This window comes from Chanodichthys erythropterus, chromosome 10, assembly GCF_024489055.1.
Source record: "Chanodichthys erythropterus isolate Z2021 chromosome 10, ASM2448905v1, whole genome shotgun sequence".
In the NCBI taxonomy this organism is placed as follows: domain Eukaryota; kingdom Metazoa; phylum Chordata; class Actinopteri; order Cypriniformes; family Xenocyprididae; genus Chanodichthys; species Chanodichthys erythropterus.
This window is the reverse complement of record NC_090230.1, coordinates 46,938,357-46,953,601: the sequence shown is the minus strand read 5'-3', so window position 1 is coordinate 46,953,601 and position 15,245 is coordinate 46,938,357. Positions and strand designations below refer to the sequence as shown.

The 15,245-nt window shown below is 37.1% G+C and overlaps 1 protein-coding gene across 1 annotated transcript in view; it reads left to right on the top strand.

Annotated features, from left to right (window-relative positions):
- The window catches only part of mtus2a (microtubule associated tumor suppressor candidate 2a), a 42,021-nt gene extending 34,730 nt beyond the window's left edge, over positions 1–7,291 (top strand). The window contains exons 8-14 of the mRNA XM_067399336.1: positions 2,684–2,898; positions 2,982–3,087; positions 3,178–3,251; positions 3,336–3,434; positions 3,521–3,640; positions 6,354–6,454; positions 6,538–7,291. Coding sequence (XP_067255437.1) covers positions 2,684–2,898; positions 2,982–3,087; positions 3,178–3,251; positions 3,336–3,434; positions 3,521–3,640; positions 6,354–6,454; positions 6,538–6,886 — 1,064 coding nt within the window. The 3' untranslated portion in view covers positions 6,887–7,291. The remainder of the gene's footprint in view (positions 1–2,683; positions 2,899–2,981; positions 3,088–3,177; positions 3,252–3,335; positions 3,435–3,520; positions 3,641–6,353; positions 6,455–6,537) is intronic.
- The last annotated feature ends 7,954 nt before the right edge of the window (positions 7,292–15,245 follow it).

Here is a 15,245-nt window from a genome sequence, read left to right as displayed (position 1 = left end):
TTTTTAAGTTGTTGTCTTTGTGTTATTTATTCTGCTACGTGTTTTTCACTGTGATCTTCTTCATTTTGGATCATTTAATTTATTTTTGTTTAAAATAAAAGTGCTGCAATTAGATCCTCTTCTTGTTTTTGCCTGACCTGCCGTAACATTATAACTTTTCAGTTATAGAACTTAGATTTGTCTAATTTAAATCCAGAAAGTGAGACTGATTACCTCTTGGCTAACTGCTAGTTGGTGTACTAGTTTTTAAACACATGCTGCATCCCAATTCACCTACTTATACTTTGCCCTAAAAGTAGGCCTGCACGATTCTGGGAAAAATATTAATCACGATTTTTTAGCTTAGAATTGATATCACGATTCTCTACAACGATTTTTTTTCTCATGAAATGTAATGTTTATAGCACACATGAACCATGACAAAACAAAACAAATTGGAAGTAACGTACCAAAAATATTTGTTTTGGCACCTATAGAACATTGCACATCACCACAAGCCTACAGCTGTAAACATAGAGGCTTCAATGAATAGAACTACCGCGCTCGCTCGACGAGTGAAACACGAGACTAGCGTTCACACCAAACGCGAATAGAGAGTCAAATTCGCGTCTACCGCGTCTAGTTTGCCGCTTGAACATTTTGAATGCATTCGCGCGTCTAGAGCGAAATAGACGCGCGTAAAAAACAAGCGTTTGAAGCGAAATTGACACGCGTCCGAGGCGAAATCCGCTTCTTGTGTGAGGGGCAACTGCTAGGCGGTTGTCTGTTTGCAAGATGGCTGATGTTGATCGTGCGTTCATCGAGAGAGCCACCGCTTTGTATTTGCTCTGGAGAGCAGAACAGCGGCGTAGGGGTCAGCGTCGCGGGAAGGCTGCGGGTCGATAAACTTGTACGTGACTCAAAAGTGAAATGTGTATTTACAACTTACCAGGTAGCCCAATCTCCTCACCGACACTCTTCCAAGCGAGCTCCTTTTTATTCCTGTCTGAAGTATGAACTTGTGTCATAAATCTCTGGCTGACGCGCGAATGAGGCGAATTCGCGTCTTCCGCGCCGTGAGACCTCCAGACGCGCGTAAACGCGTCTTTACATTGACTTAACATTGAAATCATTCGCGCCAGACGCTCTATTCGCGTTTGGTGTGAACAGGCGCTTTGTCGTTGGCTGAGGGTGAAGCCCTGTGAGAGCGGTCCTTTCAAAATAAAGGCTGATTTTTTATTTTTTTTTTAAAATCGAAGTCATTTAAAAATTAAATCGTGAACAGGGTGAATCGAGATCGCGATTTTATAACGATTTATCGTGCAGGCCTACCTAAAAGTATGTACTGTTTGGGACATACTACTTCGTCATAATTGCATCTTTAATGGACAGCTCTGCCGCTTAGTTTGGTACATCCTGTAACCTTTTAAACTGCCCTGTCAATCATCTTGTCACAGTTAAAATCCCCTACATTCAATTTAATTTAATCATACAGTTTCAGAGAGAAATGTAGTAGCACTTTTATCTGCCAGTCATGGGTCTTTTTATGCGGAGACTCCCCTCATGTCTTTGCATAATGATGTATTTAAAAGTTAATGACCAAATGCATCCTTACAAAAGTTCACAGTGCTGTTGCAGATGAAACATAATGTGGATAACATTGAATAAATATCTTTTCGTCAGGTTAGATACTGATTATTAATCACTCAAACATTTTTATCTAAACCTCTCTACTTAACCGTCAGATTGCACATCCGTCACGTTTGTAGTTTTTTAACACTTTTTATTCATGTTTGTAGTTCTAATCAAATTTTAGTGCAATGCGCAGTGGGTTGAAAAAAATAGTGCAATGCGCAATGGGTTGTGGGCAATATTAATAGTTAGAGTGTGCACAGATCTGCACTCTATCTTTGGAATACTCATTTCAACATACTACAATTTGGGACACACTAATTCTAATTTAGAATACTATTTAGGATGGATAGTATGTGAATTGGGACGCAGCAACAGTCTAAAATTCTGAATGAAGCGAAAGTTGTGGAAGGCTGCATCCAAAATCACATTTGAATAAGTAATTACTTGACGAAAAGTATGTTCTATATAGTATGAGTGTGTGTAGTATGATTGTAATCTGGACGTACTACATTTGCCATGTTGTCATTATCACTATCACTTATGGGATAGTAAAGTGTCCATTGTATGCACACTTCAGAATGTTTTTGGAAGTAGTAGGTACTTATATTTGCCTACTCTTTTATGAGTACTGTGAATTTGGACATATGTCTTTTGTCGTGTACTTTTTTTCACCTGCTATATAGTAGGGAAGTATGCAATTACAGATGCAGCCATAGTCTTTTCTTCCCTATTTTGATGTATATCCAAGTAAAATGGCTTCTTGAAAAAAAAAATGTTGGCTGGGACATGATTTTGTCCATTGAGAATTGATTGGATGGAGTCACTGGAATTGAAGTCACTGCAGGAGGAGGGGAAGTTCTTCTTTTTTTTATTAAACATTATGATGAGGACTTTTTTTTAAATGATGTGCACGATAATTCATTTATAATAAGTCCTGCAATATTTCGTTAAAAAAAAAAAAAAAAAAAAAAGAATTTTCAATTTTGATTTCATGGTGACTTTAATAGTGCAACTGGCCCCTTGTTTGCGATATTTAGACCCATTCTGCTCTGTTTTTCATATCACCCAGCCTTCAACGCAGCTCGCTGGGAGCGTCTTCAGAAGGAGAAGAGAGAGCTGGAGGAGTGTTTTGAGAGGGAGCTGAGAGAGTTACAGGTGCAGCAGGAGTCTGAACTCGTTACCTTAGAGGAGAGCTTGAGATTACGACACGCTTCAGACAGAGACCATCTCAGAGCAGAGCACCAGTCAGAGGTGGAGGAGCTTCACACCCAGCACCAGGAACAGGTTGGATCATCAGGCTGAGGATCATGGAAAATAGATTTAGGATGGCATGTATATGAAGACTCAACTGTGTGTTTTTTGTGTAGATCGAAGAGTTGACTGCCAACCATGAGGGCGCCCTTGAAGACCTAAAGACCATGCACAACATAACCATGGCAACACTGCAGGAGGAGCATGCCAGGACAATGAGAGGTGAGGGTCTGATTTGTAATACCACTACTAACCAGCTGACAGAAATGTGGAGAAGATCATAAATTCTGTATTCCTTCTCATTTTTCTTAGACTTAAGGAAAGCCCATGAGCAGCAAAAAGCCAGTTTAGAAGAAGACTTTGAGAAACTGCGGCTCTCGCTTCAGGTGATTTGTTCAGTGACTCAAGGTTTGAGAGTTTTTTGCTACTCATCCAAGGAACTTCATTAGTAACAGTTCCGTTTCCTTCAGGACCAGGTGGACACTCTGACTTTCCAGAACCGAACTCTGAAAGACAAAGCCAAGCGTTTTGAAGAGGCACTGAGGAAGAGCACTGATGAACAAATTGTGGTATGTTTCTTTTGCGACATTTAAAAAGGGATACTATCATATAGGCACACAAACACTGAAAGTAAGTATTGTAAATGTATTTGTAGGATGCATTGGCCCCGTATCAGCATATCGAGGAAGACCTAAAGAGTCTGAAGGAGGTTCTGGAGATGAAGAACCAGCAAATTCATGACCAGGAGAAGAAGATTTGTCATTTGGAGAAAGTGGTAAGCTCCAAATAAAAAGGTGTGCAGAATAAACACACTGTGCAGGAGAATTGTGAGATACAGTATATTCCTGTATGCAGTTGAAGTAAAGAAAACAGTTCTTTCTCTACTCTGTCACTATGAGAAAAAAAAACTGCCAGTAAAAAAAAAAAAAACAAACATTGCAAGAAGAAATAAACCCATGGCAGTAAAAAAAAAAAAAAAAAAAACTGCAGTAGGAAAGATGAAAACTATGGAGCCCAGCACATGATATAAAGTAAAAAAATATATACATCATGGCCAGGAATTAAAGGGATAGTTCACCCAAAAATTATCTACTCACCCTCAAGCCATCCTAGGTCTATATGACTATCTTCTTTTAGACGAACACAATCGGAGATACAGTATCTTTAAAAATATCCTTAATCCTCCACAAATTAAATATTATATCCTTAATTATATCCTTAATCCTCCATGCATTTTTTTTTTAACAAAAAAAAATGCATCCATCCATAATCAAAGTAATCCAGACGGCTCCAGGAGGTTAATAAAGGCCTTTTGAAGCGATGCGTTTTTGTAAGAAAAATATCCATATTTAAAACTTTAGAAATTCAAATTATAGATTCCAGCGGACGACCGTACGCATACTGCACAACTCGACTTGTGCCAAATGAGTAACCTGTGATGCGATGTATGACGCAGGATGTAGGAGTATTGTAAGCTAAGATTCCTCTCACAGTTCAAACAAATACGGCTGGGCAACAAAGTCAAGCTCCTCTTCTCTTATATCAAAATCCTCCTACATTTCACTTTAAAATTTCTCTTTACGTGACCGGTGATTTGTTTTTCTCTATCCTCTGCGCCTCCGAGTTCATCGTTGCATCATTGTGTTCGGGTCAAAAGTTGCTCTTCCGCCCAAATCGCGCAGGATGTGTACGGTCGTCACCAGAAGCTTGTTATTTTAATTTATAAAGTTTTAAATATGGATATTTTTCATACAAAAACACATCGCTTCACTTCAAAAGGCCTTTATGAACCCACTGGAGCTGTCTGGATTACTTTGATTATGGATTATTAAAATTTGATTATTATATGACTTTTTTTTTTTTTTTCACAATGCGGCCCCTCATTCACAACAATTATAAAACTTGGAGGATTAAGGATATTTTTAAATATATCTCGATTGTGTTGGTCTGAAAGAATAAAGTTATATACACCTAGGATGGCTTGAGGGTGAGTAAATCATGGGATAATTTTCATTTTTGGGTGAACTATCCCTTTAAGAATTTGTTCCCTCATTTTACTAAATTGTGGTCACATTGTAATAATTTGTTCCCTTGATATTTCAGTTAAATCAAATATATAATTTTGAATAATTTAGTACAATGTGGCCATGATTTACTAAAATGAGCGAACAAATTCTTAGTTTGTGCTATGATGTAACTTAACAAGGGAACAAATTAGTGAATTGTGGCCACGATTTACTAAAACAAGGGAAGAAATTCTTTATTCGTGGGAACAAATTCTTAATTTGTGGTCATGGTATATTTTTGTTAGTGATGGGCAGATCGAGGCTTCGTGAAACAGTTGAAGCAAATGTGCCGTAATGATTCGAGGCTTCGAAACAATCTGACACCCGTCTCCACGGTGACCCCTAGTGGTCAGAACAGTGGAAATGCAACAAAACTCAGGCCAAAAATACATTAAAAATACCCTTTAACAAATGTAGTGCAAAAGTTTTATTGAAAGTAAAATCAATCAAATGGAATTAACTAATCATCTAATAAGATTAAGTATAGAGTGTCTGTATAATATGTGTTCTTTTATCAATTTTAAAGGCTTGTTTATTTGTCCCATGGCTCAAGCTAAACAGACCAATAAGAGATTAATAACTACCATTATTAATTTTAATTATTCTCATATATAAAACATCTACAAATGTATAAAACTGATCAGAGATCAGGTAAAACCATAGGGTAAAGCCAGTAAGACACTTCTTCAATAGTTCTCAGTGAATCTGCATGATTCATGGGCTAACTTTATCATCGCCCTCAATCGGTGAACCATTGAAATTTCGAACTGTTTCGAAACAGTGATGACGTAACGAAGCCTCGTTTACTAAAATCACGTGACTTTAGCAGTTTGATACACGCTCCGAATCACTGATTCGAAACAAAAGATTCATGAAGCTCCGAAGCAGTGTTTTGAAATCGGCCATCACTATTTTTTGTTTGCCTGTCATGTATGGTTCTTCATAGAAAGCAGTGTATGTAAAAGAAAAACTGTGACAGAAAAAAGAAAACAGTGCAAGATAAAAATAAATATATAAATAAACGGTGGGAGTAAAACGATTTTATAGTGAAATATATACACACTCCTTAGCTCTAACTCAAATAGTTATAACTTGTATAATAAAGGAAGGAGAATAATAGTTTTGTGAACAGGCATGATTGAACAGGCAAACCCTTGGGGTCCTAGAGAAGTGTTGTATATGTAGTGTGTGTTTCCATTTAAAACTGCTTTTTACTTCTTTTCAGCTTCTTTGAACGTTATATTATTTATGATTTGGAAATAGGGTCCCTGTCCATTTCAAAGCCACTTTTCCTTTCAGCTTTTTTTTTAATTATCATTGTTTCGTCATCACATAAAACACATTTTAGTCCCCTGTTGTCCAGGCAGGGGAAGTTTGTGTAAGAATTTAATGTGGAGCTCTGTGTTCACTTCCTCCTTTGAGCAGGCCCAAAAGAACCTGCACCTGGAAGAGCGGGTCCAGGTGCTTCAGCAGCAGAATGAAGACCTGATGGCCCGCATCGACCGCCACCTCTCAGTGTCAAGGTAAGGATTTGAAATGAGGTCAAATTTAGTCTTGCATAGCCAGCCTTTTAACTAATCCTGACTATTTCATTCTGTATGTATAGACAACTGTCTGAGGAGAACGCAAACCTTCAGGAATATGTGGAGAAGGAGACCAACGAGAAGAAACGTCTGAGCCGCAATAACGAAGAGCTGCTCTGGCTCCTCCAGACGAGTCCCCACCTGTCACCTTCCTCTTCTCCCATCCACAGAGCCTTCTTCCCCGGCCCTGATATTCCCCCTTACCCTTACTCTCCAGGCCCTGGTACCCCCACACATTCCTGTTCTCCTGGCCACTGTACGCCCACTCACAAGGTGGCTTCTCCGGGACCAGGGACGCCAACTCTGAGAGGCTCACCAGCAGCACGCTCATCCCCCGCACGGATCCCAAACGCCAACACTTTACCCAGATGAACTGCCCTACTGAATCTCGGCAGCCTCACCCATTTTCTCTTACTGTCCATCGTGGACAACAGTGCTTTGTTTTGATGTGCGAGCCATGAATCCTTTAAAAAAAATGTCAAATTTTATTACGATTTTGACAAACACCAACTGCCAGACAGAGATGAAACAGCCTCTGTTATTTCCATTTTTTTAATTTGAGACACAAAAAAGTTTTTGCGTCTCAGAGGATTGGACTCGTAGCATCAGAATGAAAGAGCTAATGATGCTAATGCTAATGATGTGCTGCCAACAATACTTGGCCTGCACGGAGGCAGAATCATTTTGTATATACAAAAGTAGCTAGGCTTTAGATTTGACTCTAAAACATGCTGATGGACTCCAACACAAATGTCTGTAGGTTCTCCTGAATGACATACGAGAACTTTATACAACAAAAAGCACTTTAGGTTTCTGCCCTACCTTCTTCCTACAGATAAATGCACCAGCATTTTTTGTGCTCTGGTTTATTTTTTTATGAGATATGTCTTCTGATTTTACAAATCTCCCAGTGTTTGAGTTTTGATCTAGAATGTTTCAAATTAGTCAAGACATACTGCAAAATGTCATTTTCTTAATATTTTTTTTTTCTTTCAGTGAAAATATCAAAATATTCTTTAAAAAAAATACTTTAGAAAATTAAATATAGGAAATGACTTTTCTTGAGGCAATTTTATCTATCTATCTATCTATCTATCTATCTATCTATCTATCTATCTATCTATCTATCTATCTATCTATCTATCCATCCATCCATCCATCCATCCATCCATCCATCCCAGTTGGCTTTTTTAAATTATTCATATACTACCGTTCAAAATTTTGGTGATGGAAAGATTTTTTTTTTTTATGTTTTTGAAAGTCTCTATTGCACACCAAGGCTGTATTTATTTGATAAAAAATACAGTAAAAAAATAGTAATATTGTAAAATATTTTAAAGTTTAAAATAACTCTTTTCTATTTTCAAATATTTTAAAATTTAATTTTTAAAAAAATATTCCTTTGTGTAATTTATTCCTGTGATGGCAAAGCTGAATTTTCAGTGTCATGATCCTTCACAGTGTCATGATCCTTCACAAATAATAAAAATATGCTTATTTGCTGCTCAAGTTTAATATTTACAATTTTTTAGGACCCTTTAATGAATTAAAAAAGTTTAAAGAACAGCGTATATTTGAAATTTGTAGCATTACAAAAGTTTTTACTCTGACTTTGAATAAAATAATTAATTTCTATTTAAAAACAAAATCTATATAAAAAAAATCTGTTCTAAACTTTTGAATGGTAGTGTATAATAATAATAAAAGGTTAAATGATCTTGTTTTAAGAATGTTTAGATATTTTTAATGGAAAGCAAAAACATCTGATTAAGAAAATGATTTTTTTGCAGTATAAAGACCAACAAGCTGCAATGCCTCCCACTGGTGCATAGGCAGATGTTTTCCTGGACCCATCAAAAGACTAATCCAGCTAATATCACAACCAGCTTTTCTAAGCCAGTGTTTCTTACAAAGTTCAGTTTGCCTGCTGACATGATTTTGAGATGTTCCGTGGCACAGATTTATTGCGCCAGCTTTTAACGGTTGCTTGGTTAACTAGACGAAAAAACTCTTCAGCATCAAGTCTGTTCTTCCTATCTGACAAAGCAAGTGCTCTCACTTCATGCATGATATAAAACAGGGAGATCAAGCAAATGTAAAAGAACCGACTATAGGAAATGTGGTTGTAAATTGTAGTTGTAATTTTTATTAGTAATTTGTAATTTAATGGACATTTTGCTACTTGATGTGCATGTAAGTCTTCCATTCTTAATGTGAATCCTAGGATAGTTGTCATGTTAGGGTAGACACTTGGACTCCTGGGGGGATGATAGCTTCCACCTCTGATGTTTGTTTTTTTTTTGTTTTTTTAATGTTTGAGGACAATATTTTACCCGTAGTAATAGGACACGAATGAATTAAACCTCATGTTACACCTGTCAGAGATCCTACCAGGTTTGTTGCAGGTTTACAATATGGCAGTTAAACGTGTGTTTGGATTTAAGCTATCTTTATTGTAATGCTGGTTAACTCTTGTATTACCTCTGTAGAGTGTAGCATAACCTAGAGAGAGTTTTCTCTGAGTGAACTAGAAAAGAATGTAACTGCGTCTTTAAATGTTGTTTGATAAAGTTCAGGGAAATTATTTTGCTCTGTCTCAAAGGCAGTTTTCAGTTTCAGTTTTTAAATGAAAAATAAGACATTCCTCATGCAGAGTGGGTTTTGATATTTCAAAGCAAAAAGGTCATTTTTGAAATTTTGAAAAATTAGATTTGTTTTCTTTTTGTTTTTGTGTTTTTACAATTGATACATCTTTCAATGGTCAACCTTGTACACTTTTGATACAAAGGAGAATTTTTGTAAACTCTTCACTGATAATATTTTTTCTATAGTATTATCAGTTGGTGCTTGTACAGGGTATCGTACACAGAAGTACAATAATCTGCTATTCAAGACCAGCAATCTACAAAAATCCACACACACAGCAAATATGTATTTGCAGATGTTTTTTCTTCATTTGAGACACTATTGTTTACTGTTTATAATGTTTTTTTTAATTACTGTGAAATGTATTTTTATTCTAATTCTAATGCATTTTAAATGATGTAGCTTTGCATTATGAATTAATTTAATTTGCTTCTGTCACTGTGATAATAACGTGTTGTTGTTAACTTTCCATTTTTGCTACTTTGGCACAGATGCTAATGAGTTTTCTGGATGTTTCAAGCACAATAACATTGTATACCACCACATTTTTATAAACATCTTTTTAAAAATACGTTTAAAAAGCACTTATTTTTTAACCATTTTATTAAAATGTAAAACAACAACAGATCAGCTAATAGCCTAGTTGTTCGAAATATAAAATTCAAAAATAATGCTCATCTTTATCCACCACAGCAAGTACACAAATGTTTCAGGGATGTGCCTTCGTTTAATGTGCAAAGTAGCAAAAATGAAAAGGGTTTTCACATTACAGCAGCCTTACAAACAGTTAATATGCTTCTGATATCTGGATTAATGCAGGAAAATAAATGCATCTTTTTATTTGTTTGCTTATTTTATTTTATTTTTTTTTTTTACATATTTGTAAACTATAAATTAAGTGGTTTCCATTCTAATTAATTTAATTTTCCACGTTTATTTAATTATTTTTTTGCATTCCATATTCTTTGCATATTTATGTTCTACATGTACGTCTCAACAACAAACCTCAACAACCTCAATCAAACAATAATACTGTACCTGCTATGGTTTAGAACAAAGTTCAAAATTATTACTAATCCACATTTATTATAAGAAGTAACCATGTACTTGTATACTCAAAAATCTTGAAAGAGCTCATTGGTTTCTTTCCTTTCTGCCCTCAAGACAGACTTCACTGTGGTGTTAGTCCATAGATAAATTATATAAAACAACAGAATCAGGTTCTGGACGCACTGACTCTTTGTCCTGTGGACATCTAAACTACTGAATGTCAACTTACCCCTGAAAATACTGACACAGTCAATGTAAACTGGGAGTGGTGGAGTCACTTATTGTACTGAATGAAATTTGTCCATCTGTCTATTTACTAACGTTTGACTTCTCTTATGTCTTTTTGACTGAACTTGCAGTCGCTTGTAAGCTATACTATTTATTGTGTTGTAGTGCACAGTAATAAATGCATGTTTGTCTTGGCGGATCATTCCTTCCCCATGTACGTTTTCAACTTGTGATGGTTCACGCTGTAACTGTAGCATAGAGAATATAATACTAAGGAATGGAAAGAATTTATATATAACTCATTTGTATTCACTATGGGGGGGGGAGGGGATGAATATTAAAATGTTTCAAAAGACAACGTTCATAAGCTTTGGTTTATTTGTGAATTTAGTTGTATGATGGCCACAAAAACTAAGTTTGAAATACACTTGAAATAGTTAACCCTGGGTCATTGTAAACCCATGGGTAAACAGAATCCTGGGTTATTTTGCTTCACATTTCATACTTAACCCTAGCCTGACGTTGTCATACTCAATTCTAGTCAGAATATGAGTCTGATACTGCTCCATTGGGCTTTGGTTATTTGGGGCGTATTTCAACCGATCCAGGAAAGACCTCAATTGGATAGACCTACAACCAATCAGAGCTACAGAGTAAGTGACGTATGTTGAGCGACATAGTTGTCAACAGAACTCTTCTTAGCGACCATCGGGCCCAGCTGATAAATCAAACTTTTATCAGCTCGGATCAGGGCCAAAAGTTTGATTTATCAGCTGGGCCCGATGGTCGCTAAGAAGAGTTCTGTTGACAACTATGTCGCTCAACATACGTCACTTACTCTGTAGCTCTGATTGGTTGTAGGAAGGACGGCAAAGACATCTTTCCCATCGACAAATGCCTTGATCGCGGTGTTCCTCTTTGAAAATTAATGCGCTGTCGATATCTTCTATAACGGACGCGATGGCGGAATCTACACATCTCAGTTCTTCAACAGCCATCATTATTGTAAACTAATTGATCTTTTGCAAAGACTCGTCGCCCTTAGTTACTGTTGCTTTGTCCGACAAGCCGTGGCGCTGTCACGCCACACAGAGTGGAAAATACATCGCGGAGCAAAGCGGAAACTGACAACACGTCGACAGACGAGACAGAGCAGGTTACTTATGATATTAAACAAAGTCCCAGCTTTCAAACTGTGTAGTTATTAAATGTTATTTTGTGGCTCTTTAATGTGTTGTGACCATGACCGTGACAGATTGCTGTAGTGCCTCAGCTCAAGAGGCTCGTGAACCGATCATCTCTTCCTACTAGTCCATTTATAGCATCAAATAAACATGAATGAACATGAGAATGAATGTTGTTTCAAACGCGGAAAGACGTCAATATGCACAATTTTTCAAGTTTAACTCCACCGATGTTAATCTTCTAACTCCGGACTGCTTTGTTGGACAAAATGGCGGATGCGGCGTTCTGATTGGTTAGATCGCTTGTCAATCAAACTCCCCAAGCGCTCTTTGATGACGTGGGTCGTTACGTAACCGCAGATAGCCTGTCCATCATCGATTAAAGCCCGCCCTGGCAATTTGATTGGCTCGGCCTTCTGGGAGCCGAGCATAAAGCTGCATTCACGTCACCTCGTATTTACCGGAATCTTGAAATGACAACACGTGACGTTATATTCGGAGCCGTTCATGTCCTTTTGGTCCTTGGACTTGGAATTATGCGTTTCCATGGCACCACTATCAACACCTAATAAATGAATCTACAGCGGTCAGGTGGTACAGCGGCCACGTGGTACATCTGGGAGCTTTCAGAAAACTCCCAGCTTACAAGCTGTAATTACGAGCTCTACGAGGACTTGAACGCTTTTTACAAGCTAGAATATTGTAACTACAGGAATTACGAGGCCGCGTGAACGCACAATTAATTACTCCACAATGGATGGAGTCCAGACCGAACTTCCCGTCCAAAAAATGTTGTGGGCGGGGTTCGGGCTGGCACCCAGGCTAACTTAACCCAGGGTTAACGATTAATCCTGGGTATTCATAAACTGCCATTTTACACTGTCCTAAACCCTGGGTTAACGTCCTTATTTGCCTATTTGGGGTGTGTGTCACTGATTGGATGAATGCTGCAGTCCTGATATAAACAGTGAATGTAATAACCGAGGTCATAATGCACACATGCATGTAGGCTATGTTAGAGCCTATAGTTGTTTATTAAATAAAATAAATAAACACACGCATATGTAGCTGTTCATACTCCACTGTTTAAAACTGCACAAACCATCCATTCAAGACACAAACAATGAGTGTTTTACTGCAAAATATAATTAGAAGACTGAAAATAAAATAAAAAATAAATAGAACAAACATAAAACTACAATGACAAACACAGATATGAGCAATTAGCATATGAATCTCAAAAATGGTGACAAAATATTCAGACAATCAGATCAATTCTAGACATCACAAAAAGCTACTAAAAGACAACAAAAACCGCAGCAAAAAAATAAAAGCAAATAAAATTAAAGAAAATAAAAGGACAACTCAGCTGCATAATTTATTCATGCTGTGATGGTCAGTTGGTCAGTGTTGTATTTGTCCCGCCCCTCCTCCACTCTGATTGGACGGCTGGCTAAAAAGTGACAGTGATGAGCGCAGCGTTTTACTCAAAGTTGAACATCCCTCAACTCGAGGCGACCGGTAAAAAACGCCCAGCTCTCAGCGCTTCAGCGTGAAAAAGACGCTTCAGCGTGAAAAAGACGCTCAGCGCCTCGTTACGCTCCTGGCGTTTAAAAAACATGGCGTTCCCATTGAAAACAATTGAAAAAGTACGCTAGCAGCTGGAAAAAACGCTTAGGTGGACACACGGCCTTACAGTGTACTGATTCTTGATGTCTTTGTGTCATCTTAGCATAACTTTTTGTTTTTATTTTTTTCTTTAATCTTCTGATCAGTTTTGTTCCATTATAACATTTCAGGGACAGTCAGTTTTGTTCCTTTACAAGATTTTAGTAACAGTCGGGTTTGTTCGGTTGTGAGATTTCAATGACTGTCAGTTTTCAATGACAGTCGGTTTGCTTCTGTAACGAGATTTCAAAGACAGTCAGTTTTGTTCCTTTACGAGATTTCAATAATGGTCGGTTTTATTTCATTATGAGATTTCAATGACAGTCAGTTTTGTTCCTTTGTGAGATCTCAATGACAGATGGTTTCGTTCCTTTACAAGATTTCAATGATGGTCAGTTTTCGTTGTCAGTCAATCAAATTTTCATTTGTTCGGTTACGATATTTCAATAATGGTCGGTTTTGTTTCGTTAAAAGATTTTAATGACAGTTGGTTTTATTTCATTACAAGAGTTCACCTTTATGACATTTCAAAGACAGTTTTGTTTCTTTATGAAATTTCAATGATGGTTGATTTTGGTCCTTTACTAGATCCCAATGACAGTTAGTTTTGTTCCTTTACAAGATCTCAATGGTTGACAGTTTTGTTTTGTTATGAGATTTCAATGACGGTCAGTTTTGTTCTGTGACAAGATTTCAATAACAGTCAGTTTGGCTGTGTTACAAGATCTCAATGACGGTTTCCAGTGTCAGTTGGTTTTGTTCTGTTACAAAGTTTCAATGATGTTTGGCTTTATTCACTTATAAGACCTCAATGATAAAAAAAAATAAAAGAAAGTACAATTACAAACACAGATATGCGCAGTCAGCGTATGAATCTCAACAATGGTGACAACAAAATATTCAGGCAATCAGATTTAGTCTGGACATCACAAAAAGCTACTAAAAGAGATTTCAGTGACAGTTGGTTTTCATTGTCTGTCAGTTTTTTTTTTGTTTGTTTTTTTTCAGTTACGAGATCTCAATAAAAGTATGTTTTGTTCCCTTACAAGATTTCAATGATGGTCGGTTTTGTTCCATTACAAGGTTTCAATGGCGGTCAGTTTTATTTGGTTATGAGATTACAATGATGGTTGAGAGATTTCAATGAGCATATCAGACTTCTTTCAAAAACATGAAACATAGAAATGAAAAAAATAGAGTGCTTCCATGTAAGTTGTAAGAACTAATTAAAGTACTATTTCATTTGTAATGTGAAACTAACTAACTGCCTGCATGGTATGTGATGTAATGTAGGGATTATTTTTTGCCCCAGGGTTACACCCCTTATTTTCTGGGGTTTATTTTAACCCTATTTTCAGAACAGTTTATGGTGACTGTACTGGGGCATTGGGCAGTATGTGATGTGCTGTATGGACTATTTTACACCAGGGTTACACCCTTTATACAGTACATTGTGACTGTACTGCGGCGCTAGGACCCACTAAGGCCACAGGTTGATCAGACCTACTGACCTCTCTAACACCTCTTCCCGCAGCTACCCAGTCTACCAGGAGGTCTCCAATACAAATATAGACCAAGCTCAACCCTGCTTAGCTTCAGTGGGTGTGCAGGTGAAAGCTTTAGGTTGACCACTGCAAGACTTGTCAAGTATATGTCCAACCATGGACCCTCTTATGTAGAAATATAAATCTCAACAATGGTGACATGCTTCATGCTGCAATGTTTTCTATAACAGACTATTATAAGGTTGAAATTAACTGCATTACATCTATATAAATTTTTTTAAAAAATAAAATAAAAAACACTGTGTAAGATTAGACCACTAGATGACAACCTCTTTCTTGTGAACATCACCTGACCACATTTTCCATTGCTGTTTTAGCGACAGCTAACACAATTTCAGCCTCAAGAGAAAAGCTAAAACTAAAGGTGTTTACACAACATGTACTAAAAAC